The sequence below is a fragment of the Triturus cristatus genome, chromosome 3_2 (assembly GCF_964204655.1).
Source record: "Triturus cristatus chromosome 3_2, aTriCri1.1, whole genome shotgun sequence".
In the NCBI taxonomy this organism is placed as follows: domain Eukaryota; kingdom Metazoa; phylum Chordata; class Amphibia; order Caudata; family Salamandridae; genus Triturus; species Triturus cristatus.
The window spans coordinates 995,855,889-995,870,050 of NC_140584.1; the positions used below are offsets into that span (position 1 = coordinate 995,855,889).

The 14,162-nt window shown below is 47.7% G+C and overlaps 1 protein-coding gene across 2 annotated transcripts in view; it reads right to left on the reverse strand.

Annotated features, from left to right (window-relative positions):
- SRRM3 (serine/arginine repetitive matrix 3) overlaps positions 1 to 14,162 on the reverse strand; it is a 361,844-nt gene that overhangs the window by 164,444 nt on the left and 183,238 nt on the right. Inside the window, exon 5 of one of the 2 annotated variants that reach the window (XM_085649610.1) lies at positions 5,981 to 6,115. The exons of the other annotated variant lie outside the window; for it this stretch is intronic. Within the exon in view, the coding sequence (XP_085505736.1) occupies positions 5,981 to 6,115 (135 nt within the window). The remainder of the gene's footprint in view (positions 1 to 5,980; positions 6,116 to 14,162) is intronic. 2 annotated transcript variants of the gene reach the window in all.

Here is a 14,162-nt window from a genome sequence, read left to right on the forward strand (position 1 = left end):
CCTTGTAGCTCCACCGTAGCACAGTCACTGCCCTGCATCTCCACTAGAGCTGAGTTTAGCATTGTAGCTCCAACATAGCTCAGTGAGCTGAACTCCAGCCTGTTATATCCACCCTTGGCTCAGTCGCTGCCCTGCATCTCCACTAAAGCTGAGCTCAGCCTTGTAGCTCCACCATAGCTCAGATGCTTCACTGCATCTCAACTAGAGCTCAGCTCAGCCTAGTATCTCCACCATAGCTCAGTCACTACCCTGCATCTCCACTAGAGCAGAGCTCAGCCTTGTAGCTCCACCATAGCTCAGTCACTGCCCTGCATCTCCACTAGAGCTGAGCTTAGCCTTGTATCTCTGCCATAGCTCAGCCACTGCCCTGCATCTCCACTAGAGCTGAGCTCAGACTTTCATCTCCACCGCAGCTCAGTATCAACCCTGCATCTCCACTACAGATGAGCCCAGCCTTGTATCTCCACCGTAGCTCAGGCACTGCCCTGCATCTCCACTAGAGATGAGCTCAGCCTTGTATCTCCACTATAGCTCAGTCACTACCCTGAATCTACACTAGAGCAGAGCACAGCCTTCTATCTCCACCGTAGCTCCATCACAGCCTTGTAGTTCCAGCATAGCTCAGTCACTACCCTGCATCTCCACTGGAGCTGGGCTCAGCCTTGTAGCTCCACCGGAGCACAGTCACTGCCCTGCATCTCCACTAGAGCTGAGTTTAGCCTTGTAGCTCCAACATAGCTCAGTCACTGCCCTGCATCTCCACTAGAGCTGATCTCCAGCCTGTTATATCCACCCTTAGTTTAGTCGCTGCCCTGCATTTCCACTAAAGCTGAGCTCAGCCTTGTAGCTCCACCATAGCTCAGATGCTTCCCTGCATCTCAACTAGAGCTCAGCTCAGCCTAGTATCTGCACCATAGCTCAATCACTGCCCTGCATCTCCACTAGAGCAGAGCTCAGCCTTTTAGCTCCACCATAGCTCAGTCACTGCCCTGCATCTCCACTAGAGTTCAGCTCAGCCTTGTAGTTCCACCATAGCTCAGATGCTGCCCTGCATCTCCATTAAAGGTAAACTCCAGCCTTGTATCCCCACCATAGCTCATTCTCTATCCTGCATCTCCACTAGTGCTAAGCTCAGCCTTGTAGCCCCACCGTAGCTCAGTTACTGCCCTGCATTTCCACTACAGCTGAGCTCAGCCTTGTATCTCTACTGTAGCTCAGTCACTGCCCTGCATCTCCACTAGAGCTGAGCTTAGCCTTGTAGCTCCATCATAACTCAGTCACTGCCCTGCATCTCCACTAGAGCTGAGCTCAGCCTTGTAGCCCCACCATAGCTCATTCACTGCCCTGCATCTCCACTAGAGCTAAGTTCAGCCTTGTATCGTTCACCGTAGCTCAGCCACTGCCCTGCATCTCAACTAGAGCTGAGCTCAGCCTTGCATATCCACTGGAGATACGCTCAGCCTTGCATCCCCACTGTAGCTCAGTCACTGCCCTGCCTCTCCACTAGAGCTGAGCTCAGCCTTGCCTCTCCACCAGAGCTCCGATGCAGCCCTGCTTCTGTTCTAGACTTGGCCTTCGGCTCTTCATTCCCTTTAGAGCTGTGCTCCAGCTTTGCATTTCCACCACATCTGCCACAGCCCCTGCATCTTTGCCACACTCACTACATCTCTGGAAAAGCATATTAACCTTTGCCAGAGCCAGCCACAGAACCACAAGCTTCACCACCCCATGGCACCACCGACCCTGCAGCACAAACAGCGCAGAGCTCTGCACAGCAACAGCAGAGCCTGCCTCGCTGCAGTCAACAGACCTGGGCCACTGCCTCACTGCAGCTCTACCTCAACACTGGCCTGGGGCAGATCATGCGGTTTCATTATGCGGTCAAACACAGCCAGCTCCTCCGTTGCAGGGATTAGCTTGTAAATGGCGGCATTTGTTCAATCCCTGGGGTATCAGGACATATTGGGTGCGATAAATACCATCTAAGGCACGCCTAATCGAGCTGTAAATTGATCAATCGAGATTGGAAAACGATCCTCGGAAAGCAAAACAGAACCTAACTTAACGTCAGAGACTGTTGTAGTGCGCGGAACCTCCTGCGGCGCCCGCAGCTGAGGATCCAGAGACTGCCAGACCCCACTTTATTCATTCTAAATATATTCACTCTCTCGCTCTCTTTCCCCCACCGCGCCCCCTCTTGGAGCCGTGCACTCTGGTACCAATGTAGGACCTGCAAGAATAGATGCGAACTTGAAATGCCAATGGAAGGCATGTGTGGATGTATGAGGGAGCTTGGTGCGAGTACTCAACCTTTGGCCCACAAGCCTTCAGACATGTCCCCTTTGGACTCATTTCCCTCCTGAACTTTAGAGAACATATTTGGAAACCCCTCCAGGTCAAATGTGATGTAGGACTTCAAACTGTCCTGGTTCATATATGTATACCTATGGTTAAAATACATGTGAAGGTGGGAGTGGCAGTGGTTATGCATAAGGGTGGGCGGAGCAGGCGTAGTGCCTCTACACAAAGTTCCACAGAGTTGGAAAGAAACTCTGCCCCGCTCCCTCCCCCTATAATGTGAAAAAAGGCACTTACCTGCTTTGGGTGAATCCTCCTCGCCATGGCCGCTCTCCTTCCTCGTCCATGCGCTAGACGTACAACGAAGAAGGACGACGAGGAAGGAGAGTGGCCATGGTAAGGAGGAGTCGGCCACGGCAGGTAAGTGCCCTTTTTTTTCATTATAATTACTTTGGGAGGGCGGAGGGGCCAGCTAACTCCGCTCCAACATGGAGTCGGAGTTTTGCCTAAACTCCGCGTTCAGAACGGAACGCGGAGTAGGCAAAACTCCGTATACTCCCCTGGCGGAGCGGAGTTACCCACCCGGGGTTTAGTTATGTGAGGAGTCGACAGAGGACAGCGCGATCTGAGACAGCCTGTGTGTGCATCACTGCAGACATGTGACGCCTCTGTACATTCGCATACATGTGCATTATCCATAAACCCAAAAGTCCACAACTAGAGCAGAGCCAGCTCCATCACCCTTCCTCGGAGTGCGTATTCCGCAGAATGCCAACCCTGACTTGCAACATTTGGATTTACCTCACTCAGGACATGGACAAGGAGATCTGAGACGGCCTCTATCTGACCCCAAGTTTCTAATAAACTCCTGCATGCTTTCACGATTTCGTACGATTTTGGAATCCAATACAAGCCTGGCGTTGCTTGTCGTCTTCTACTATGGTCGGTGTTATCAATATCCCAATATTATTAGGGCTGTCAATCACCCAATGACCCCAACTATCAGTTCCTCTATAAACAATACTGCCCATTTCCCAACACCACTGTTGTCAATGCGAGGATAATCAGTAATGCCAGCGTCCAACACTTCTGAGCCATTGGCATCAATGTTCCCAATACCCAGTGCTATCATTGGCCTGATGAGCTGCCATCTGAATGACATTCCAGACCCTTCACTGAAATCTTGTGAAGAGTTCGGCCTAATGCTCCCAGAGTCAATTAGTCACACTGACGGGCGCTGTGTGGCTTAATGCCCTAGCGCTGCCAAGCTGCAGTACCACACACCATCTGCTTTTAAGAAAACAATTAAAGGTAGTTTTGTCCACCTCCTTAGCTGATGATCTCACTCACCAGATGGTGCCTGAATTTGCTGCAGTACCATGATGTCCTCTTGTGTGAATGTTGTGTGCTACAAAACAACGTTTACGTGACATGACATCATTGCCCTTCACTGCCGCGTGGGCATTGCTGTGCATTCCCTTGGTGGGCACCACTTCTTAATCCTAGTCCATCACGGCTAAGAGCTGCCCTGGCGACCACTGCTGGGAGAATCTTGATCATCACTGAGATGAAAAGGAGTGCTAGAGAATGGGGAAAAAGAGAGAAGAGGGTCTCGATGTGAGCGGAGACTGAGCTCCCACGCAGCCGAAACATTCCTGGCCTCACAGGTAACTCGTGTTCGGGGTCATTGTAGCTAGGCTCACTCAAGAAGGCTTCTCTCCTGGAAAGTGCATGTGGCTTGTGCGCAGCAGCTAGCCAAGCAACACCGCTGCCAATGAAGAATGGAAAAGGTCCAAGCCACAGTGACTACTACTGCCAGTTGCTGAATGACAACTACTGTTGTCTGCCCGGGGGGCAAAGCTTTTGACTCCTCAGTTGGTCAGTGCTGACGAATCCCTCATCGGTCACTCCTCTCAACCTTCCAAAAGTCTCCTCTATCAAATGTTTGCATCTTCATTGCTATCAGTCCCCAAATGACCAGTGCTGCCAGCTCCTCAGTGGTCAGGTCTGTCAGTAACATCCTTTAGTTTCTAGAGTATACGAGCTGCCGATTCTCTGCTGATCCGCGCTGTCAATGGTTTGATGGCCTGGGCTGCGGTGCTGTAATAGTGACCGGATTTCAGAGTTTCCAGTGTGTCCAGTTTTCAGGCAACAATGAAGATTTCAAGATAACTTTAGTGATTAATGTGCCAGCTGGAGATAGATGGGAATGTTGTCTTCTGTCAGTTTCCACTCATGATAAAGTAGCCCAGAGTGTTAATGGGCTTGCTGCAAAGAACGTGCACCACACAAATCACCCATCTGCATTTTATGTGGATTGCTCAGTAAGTTACTGCTTCAGTCACAATGATCCTTTTGTTAATTGCAGTTCATAAGCTACAACCTTAATATAGCACAGTGAGCTATGAACTGTCACCAAAGAGCTGCATGCAAACTGTATGCTGAGGCAGGGCCGCTGGAATTATTTGGCAGGGCAGGGCCAAATTTTGTGGCAGGGTTGAGTAAATTATGCTGCAAGATAAGGCACATTTTGCGGCTTAATGTGACACATTTTATAACAGTATTACTTCATTATTTTGTAATTTTTACATGTGTTAACACTATCAGGACATTGGTTGCACCTCATTAGTACCATTTTATCACCCAAAATAGCAATAAGCAACCGAAAGGTGACCAGTCAACCCTGGCAAAGAGCCCTCCACTGCGCGGCAACACACGTTGCTGCATTTCCAGTAACTTTTCAACCATTTCAGCTAGAAACAAAGAATTTTCGTTGGTAAAATCTGCAGATTGTGCAGCAGATGATGGATTACGGGGCAGATGTGGCAAATCTATATTCATGCGTTAAACATGGCGTCCGCACAATTGCATAATTCCAGTGGCCCTGGGTATAGGTTAGAACGTTGTGTCGCCCCCACAACCCCACCCTCCCAGTTTTTCATTATCCTACCGTGGCAAAAATAGTTCATTTTGACAGAAATACATTCTTATTAGTACAGACAACCACTGTGGTTTGTTTATAATTCTGAGTTTGTACTTCTCCTGACCAATACTCTTAAAATGTACTGCCTACTAGTATGGGTGATATGTGACTCCCGCAGATTCTAATTCTCAGTGTCTTATGTAACATTTCCTATAGACTTATATACACACGTATGATTCACTGGCTCCTCCTAATGTGTGTGCGATTTAAAGTGCGCTGACAACCTACACTTGCAAGGGTAGTGCTATCAAACTAATGAAATGATTGTGATAGGGGCTATGGGGAGAAGAGGGGCACCGATGGAGTGTAGTACTGAGGGAATTAATGGAGAGGATGGTATTTTCATGGATGGTGGAGGACGCCCCCCCCCCCTCCACCATCCATGACATCCGCACTGGGCGCCACCAGCGGTAGTGCCCCGGCTGTACCTCACCCTTTGTAACTATTGGGAAAGCTGTGACCACCCGGCGGTGGGCAGACCTACTGAAATACGAGAGGGTTTAAAGACAGGTCTAGGCATGAGGGCTGGAATAGAGTCTTAAGTCTGACCAATCATTGGCTTAGCTCAAACGTCCTGGCCTATCAGGGGTATTGCCCAGTCTGTAATTCTCCCCATTCTCCAATCAACAGTCACGCCTCTGGAGCTGGCCGAGTCTGCGCCGGGCGCGCGCGCGCGTGCAGGGCAGCCTAGCTGCTCACCTGTAGTCCCGGTGGCCGCTGTAGTCCCGGTAGCAGTCGATACGACAGGTGCACTCCACCGCGCACCCTTCTCCGTAAGGCGGGCATACCATGGCGCACTCCTCCGAGTGAGCGATGCGCGGCTCCTCGATCACGCTGGCAAGACAAGAGGGAGAGGTTTGCATGTCAGACAGCGCGTCACCAACACCCTACGCCAAAGCCAGGGGTGCAGCCTAGGTTTTGTTTCACATGCTGGTCATTTGAGCAAGAGGCATTAAAATCAATTGGTGGAGGGGGAAGAGTAGATTAAATGGCGAATGGATGCTGTGCATGCGTTTCACATTATTTAGGCGTCACAAGACAACGTTTCACAAACCATAGCAAGGTGTCTGGTCTAGTGAGCTTTAAAGGAACACTTTCGGGAAACATATGTAATCTTTTGACTAAGTCAACGTACACACGCTCGCACACTTTCGCTCTCTCTCTCTCTCTGCGACGAAGTTCAGTGTGCCAGTCAAATAGCTTTTGGCCAGCTGCAGCGCTGTCCTCCCATGGACTTGAAAATAATAGTCGAGCCCTAAGGCTGCTACCTCGCCCAAAGAAAGTTCAGCCTCTGCACCCGCTCACACACACATTCTTGAATGAAATCTGGGCCCGTTCTCTGACTATCCTTGCCAGCTCTTTTTCTAATGAAACAGCCACCCGAGATTTAAAAGTGCCCCAACAACAGACGTGAAATGCCCGCAATCCACACCACCAGAGCACTCGAGGAGTCCTTAGGCTCTGGCCTTTTCCTCAAGTCGCAGTTATTTTCCCATCGGAATTGACTTCGAAGCTCGAGTTTCAGCACCTAGATCAGAGGCGCCGTTTCCACCTCTGAACACGTCAGCACTGTGAACAGCGACGCCTTCTGCCAGCTAGAGCCCTGCGGCGCTCTTCACGGGGACCCTATGGAAGATTTGACGCCTGAGCTCTCCGGGTGGCAAGAGGGCGCCTCACAAAGTGAAACTATACCCGAAATACTTTCTCCTGCCGCTTTAGATGCACAATTTACGCTGGGCTGGCACCACCACTGGGGGCAGCAGAGAGGGGGCTTGCCACTTATGCATTGTAGGGGACCTGGCATTTTTCTGGTTTCCCGACACATACTGACTTATTCCCAAACTCTGTGGGTAAATAGGACAATCGTTTTCGGCTTCATATAATTAGGCTAACAGAGCAAAGGGAAACGTGAGCTATGCCAGCTCAGTGCGCTGCGTGCCTGCTGCGGGCATCCGTGCAAGAAGTGCTAGTCACAAGCATCAAACCCACCACAGGGCAATTAAAGGGGTAGTAATTAGCTAAGTAGCGATAACAGATAGGATAATACAGGGCGTAAGCCCTAAACAAAAGTGGGGGGACTAATCAACTTAGGCAGTATGAAGGTGACATAATGGTACATGACATCACTGTGCGTGGCATCACAGGAAGTGGAATCACAACTCATGACCTCATAGGAAGTGAGATTACAAGAAGTGACCTCATATCTTAAAACCTCACCCATATGTTTAGTAGGTCTATCACATTTGAGCACATTACGAAATTTAATAAATCAGATTTATAAATTAGATGTACCAAAAAGAGAGGCAAAATCTGGGTCTCAACTAATGCATTTATTTTGTAAAACCCTACCACAAAGAAATTGGCAATAAGGAGAAACTTTTTTTTTTTTACCACAAATCTCATTGATTTTTAAAAAGAAACAATGGAATGTATAGCCATAACAGTATTCATCTGGGAAACACATCTACTGCTTTTTGCTTCTTGCATAGCAGTCTTGTTCAGACAGATGCATAAAATTTCGACCAGGACAAAACCTTTGCAATACAAATATGAGAGACATTGTGCCAAATCAAGCAACATTTGGAATCATGTGGCATAGACCAATTTCCAAAGATAGCAATACCCCACACTCCTGTAACTTGAAATCCACCCACTTATTTATATCTTGTTGCAAATGATAAGCAGTAATTAAGCAGTAATGAAGCAAATATCCCAAGCTGATCATTAAATTCAGGAGCGATCCATTAAAAAGAGGTCACCAAAACGGTCAGCGTGTTCGCTAATTATTAGGCAAAGACTAGCGGTCAGGCTACCCGCGGCTTCAGGACATTGGGAGTGAGGCGTTGCTCATCATATAAGCCGCTGACAGTATTCAGTGATCAGGAAACTCAAGTGTTTTAAAGGATTCCAACAGTGCATCCCACTCCATCGCTACTGGTCGTTCTCGTAACCCCCGGTATTCCTCCCATCATAGAGCATCGCTTTCTACTAATCTTCACCTCTCCACCTCCTCCCTACAATGAGACATCGCTGGGGCCATTTCAGATTTCCACTACTTAGTCTGGAGCCATTTAGCCTGGAGAAGCACCAAATCGGCAAATCGTGCCGACACTTTATTGCCCTTCGGGCGTGGGGGGAGACCCAACATACAACTCTCAGCTGACTGCCAGTTGTTCCTCCCAGTCACCTACCTCGGTAAAGAAGGGGTCTGGGTCCAGTTTGAGTATACTGTAGGGCAAGCCCACAGCATGTGCGACTTGTCAGCATCTGGTCCCTGACATTGGGGGCATGCTGATGGAATAGGAGGGAGTATGGCATGAAGTCTATGCGGTGTATTGGAAGCATGATGCAAAATATAGAACTGGATGAATTTAAATCTGAATTACAGGAACTTTTCTATGGCAATTCAAGGAGGAAGGCTCATTCTTTATCCCAAAACTCTCGGCCCACATCCTCTTCTCCTCAGGTTTTCAGGGGGGTCAGATAGACTGTATGAGTTTGTGTATGGGTGGTTCTACTTCATCCGGGGCCCAGTGTTGTCTGACATATCGTATAATACTCGCACGGTGAGTCCGTTAGTCCCTGAACGTTGGTGAAGTCTGCATGCCGTAACAAGATCCCTTCCTCAAACAGTGCCCCCACTGTTGTTACTCCACCCTGCTCCCATACATCTAGCCCCCTCCGCGTTAAAGTGCCAGCTGACATAGTAAGTCCCAACAGTGGTACATTGGGGGCATTAGGGACAGTCGGGGCAGGGTATCTCATTGCCATTTTCCAGTACGTAAGAGCAACTCACAACGGTAACGGGGCATCAGGATGGTGTGTGAGTCCAGGCATATTAGTTTGCCCTAAGTTGACAGTGTATGGCTCAGACGTGGGTCCCTTACTCACTTTGCCACTGGATTCAAACCAGCCTGAAGACCTGGCTTGGCAGTTCTGGCTGCACTGTTCCCATGAGAGACATGGTCAAGACTGATTTGCATAAAGCCGGGTCTGAACTGGGGTGGCGAAGTGAGCTAAAGAACAATGATGGATTCAACCCAGATCTGTGACTGGGGGTGAGTGTTTGAAAAATATCAGTGCTCTGTCCATCATCTCCTTGTGTTTGCTTTATATTAGTTTGTGCAAATAAGGAGAAGCATGGAAGTAAATCTGTTCTTCATTGGATGCAGAGTCTGCATTTTAAAATATCTTATGTGGTAAAGACACCTGCTGCAGAGATCTTTGAGGCCCATTACCATTTGTCCACCCTGCCATCGCAAGGGAGCCAGGGACCGACTGCCGGATGCGCCCGCCACACTGGCGGGCGCAAACCGCATTTTTCACATTGCGGTGGGTGGAGCTGCAAGCAGCACCCGCCGCAAGGTAAAAAATGCATGTTGCGCATTTGAATGCACAACTTGACAGGCACCGCGCGGTGCATGCCACCTTGTGCATGTAAATTTCACCCCCACCCCCGAACATCCTGGGGGCTCACAACGGGCCACCTAAGGCAGACAGCGCATGCCATTCCATGGCGGCAAAGCTGCCATGGAAAGGCATGTCTCCGCATTCATCCTAATATGGATGGCGGTGTCTTGCCACCCTATTGGAGCACCTTTCCGCCCGGTCGCCTGTCGGACCAGTGGAAAACCGGCGGACGGTCTTTCTGTCCACCGGGGTCCCCCCCCCCGCCTTCGTAATGTGGCGGGGGGAAATGGTGGGCGGGCGGTGGGAATTGGCAGGTGGATCGCCACCACGATACAGGCGGTGGCGATCCGCCCGCCAACCTAATCGACCCCTTAGTGTGCCCAATAAAGCTCAGGGAATAATAAAAATAGAAAGATAACTCCGGAAGTTAACTCATTTGCTGGAGAGGTCTGTATTTTGTTTAGTTTCATTTTTTTTTTAACAAAGTAGCATAAAGGGTTAATGTGCCTCCGTACTGATTTTTATTTTATGTAGATAAGTAAGTCGGTCACTGCTTTATACATTAAGGTCCTTTTGTTACTTGCATAAATTGTAATTCTTCTAATATACCTCAGTGAGCTATGAAGGATATGTGACTTCTACACCTTGTAGCCCTCGCTGTCTTTAATACATCCTGTACATTGGTTTACACACATATGATTTATTGTTAGTGCATGTGTACATGTGATGTAAAACACTCCGACACCCTGTATTAGGCTGAAAAGCGTTATAAAATAAATAAAACAAAATAAGGGTATTTAAATTGTTATTTGAGTAAATACTAGGACAGACCAACACATCTGACATTCTTACAGTGCATGCATATCTCACATAAAGAGACTGAAGAAAGTTAAAACCACGCCTCTCCTAATTACTTGTGAGTATGATCATTTCTGTAGCACTCAACCATAGAGAGCACCACTTCTTGGCACTCATCAGCCACCCGTCTAGTTAACTACATTACTTTGTAATTAGCGCGGCCATCTTTAATTCGAGAATTTGTCTGCAGTTACTGTTACTCTGGCAGCATGAATCGAAGCAAGTATCTATCCAGTGCTTAGTTTGTACAAAATAAAAAAGAGAGGGAAAAGGAAGAAACATCAGTAGGGGCTAAAGTGTTTAAGCCCCCTCATTCCCCCCCACTAGGTGCTGCTAAGTGCTAGGCTTGTGCAATATCAAGGGCCGCCTCATGTCTGCGTCTTCCACTGCCCCACTCTTCCTGCTGGTTCTTTTCCATCGCTGCTTTCTACCTTTGTCACAGGCTTCTCTGATCTTTAGATTCATCCTTTCCTTCTTTCTCCCTTTTCAGCCTTTCTCCCTCTTGCTCTGGGTCAAAGTTTAATGATGAAAAATATGTTACATCCTCTAGAAATGAGTTCCGGTGCCCACCACCTGCAACCCCCCGCACAAGTTAAGCACTGTAGTTGCCCTTGGTGAACTTACAAATGTAATTATGGGATAATACATAACGGCATTCTTTAACATTGTTTCTGTTTTCCTTTATATATAAGAACAGTTCATCATCTTTTACAGTCTTTAAGTAGAAAATAAAGTTGGCAGATCTTTTATTGGCATCATTAGCCAGGCTGCACGTGCTGCTGGGAAGGTCTTTAGCGCCGCCCTAGTGGCCATTACTGTAAAGTTAACCGGAGTGCTTTGGCTGAGAGAATAGACATTCTGAGACATTCCGGCGAGTGTGTGGCGCAGTTTTTTATCCCATATAAATTTCAGTTTCTCACACTTCCTTTCTGAGATTTAAAACCCCGGAAACAATTGCATTCTTCAGGGAGAAAAGAAACCTTGTTAGCATGCCCCAGAATGCCTGATTTTCAGAAATACTTACACAACTGCCGGGTGCCTTCTCGCCTTGTTGTTTAGAAGTAATATACAGATTATATGAATTTTCGCTGCACTATCTTTCTCTTGTACAGGGATCCGCTGCTTTGTAGTTAGGTTTCTGCTCGGTGCTTAATTGGAGCCAGTGGTTTCCGGTGCTCAGTAATCAACAGCAGTGCAGTGCTTTCCATGAGTACTAGTTAAGGATACATTCATTTAAGGTGAGTTTAAGTGATTTGCGCAGAATCACAGGATGTTGAGCCAACGCCAAGACTCGAACCTGGTTCTCCAGCTCCGAAATCAGCAGCTCTGGCCATTATGCCACATACTCTCCCCACTTTCATGGTTAGTTGTTGGTTCTGTTTTAGGCGGCACCAACAGGAGAATTGGGCTGGCGCAAGGTGCCTGCAGAACAGAGCCCTGGCACTTCTTTTCTTTTTTACAAATTAAGCACTGTTTCTGCTTCATAAATCTCGTACATACACAGACACTTACATATATAGATACACACGTAAGTATACACACACATACATAAACTATTCCTTGGGGTCATGGAATGACTCTCAGTTATGAAGTCCTTACCAGCCTGTTTCTGGCCTTCAAGGCCTTCCCACCACGCGAAACCCCAGCAGAGATTCACAGATTAGGGTTCCCTCTCAGGGGTCGCCAGACAGAGTGTTTACCTATTTACCAAGGTGCAGTGGTAGGTGTACCTCAGCTCTAGTATAGTGAGCGGAGCAGCATAAATTCACTATAGAAGCACTGAGGGGCATATCAGCAACAACCGGCGATAATTATCGCTAAGCGCACTTAGTGCTAGGATAATTATCGCCGGCTAGCATGGATTTTTATCGCTGAGATAGCATGCTATTAGCAACGCTTATCTCAAAAGCGATAAAAATCCTAGCGCTAACTGCCTAACGTGAGATTATCGCTGGAAACCCAGCAATAATCTCATGTAATGTGGCGTTAGCTTGTTGATAGGGACTCACAAACTTAGCCATGATATCCACCTTACATAGGATATCATGGCTAAGTCAGTCCTGAAGCAGGCGTAAGGAAAGTAGCGATAATAGGGGTTATCGCTACTTTTCCTGCCGCTATGCTTCATAGCGTGGGGCTTGATGATAGGAGAAATGTTGCTTAGCGACATTTCTCCTGTCATGTTAGGTCAGGAACGCCCACTTTGCATCTCATTAGAGATGCAAAGCTGGGCGTTAAGATTTTGAGCGCTAATGCAAGGTTTCACGCATTAGCGTGACCTTGCTAATTAGGCAATAAAATTATCGCCGCCTTTCGGCCAAAAAACGGCCGCAAAAGCGGCGATAATTTTCTATCGCCTCCTTGTAAATATGCCCCACAGTACTCAAATGTTTTAATTAAAACTGCTGCACGTCATTTATTTGCAGTCGTTAATTAGTGGCTGGCCTTGCTGGCACAAATTATTATTTATCCACAGTATGGTGGAGGAAATTGAGATATAAGGGCGGCAAGATACATTTTTCAAAACACATGCTTGTCTGAGAGGATTTCACGTCTTTGTTGGGCTGACTACAACATGGCAACCTCTTGCATAAAGAAGTCAGGGTCCAGGGCCGACTGGGAACCAAAACCAGCCCTGGCAGATGTTTTCAGACTAGAACCTAACTACTGCGAGGGGTTTGGGGGATTCTCCTCCCAAGAAATTTGTGGGGAAAAATTGCAGCTATTGTGCATTTTGTAACCCATTTTTAGGTCTCGGAGAAGCTGTATAGGTGGAACCTTTCTGACAGCTCATTCCTCCGATATCCCTGAGACCGCAGAGACTCATCTATTTCATCCGCAGGAAGACCTTGTTATTTACTGAAAACCGCCTTGAAAAAGCCCAAGGCCAATGGGCCACTAGGGCGAAACATGTGTCGGCTTGTTGCTTTTCCTCTCACAATTTATACCTGTTTTGTCTGCCAGAAATAAAAACAACACAAGTAATTTCATTCTGAGCAATGTTCTTGATGTTGATTATCCACTGACGTGGACCAATTAAGAAGGCACCACCCTCCACCGTTTCCTAACCATTTTTAGGTCTCGCCTGACCCAGCGCATGCGCTGGCCTGGCAAGACTTATCGAGAGGGCTCCAAAAAGTGCTACCAGGCCAGCCTAGAGCTACAGTGTAAGTGCGCGGGCGCGCGCGCCGCGCTTTACCGCAATTACTTTCACCGCTTTGATGTTTGATCGTGATCCCGATCGTGATCACTTTAACTTTCGTGGCCGCACGGCCGCTTTGCATAGCCAATAGGTCTCGCTTTTGGGACCTTATAAGTATTTAGTTATGCAACTGTTGCATGGCTAAACACTTATAAGGTCCCAAAGGCGAGACCTATTGGCTATGCCAATGCTTGTTCATTTGTAGAACCTTGTTAGATCATTCAATGAATAAATGAACGTTGGAGGCATAGCTGCATAGCTCAATGAATGACTGAAAAGCTGGATGGTGAGGAGTGGGTAAATAAATGACATAAATTAATTGTAGAATGGATGACAATCAATAAGCAATGGAGCAAATGATCATGGCAGGATGCCCTAGTTTTCATTTTAGTTTCTGCATGAAAACATCAA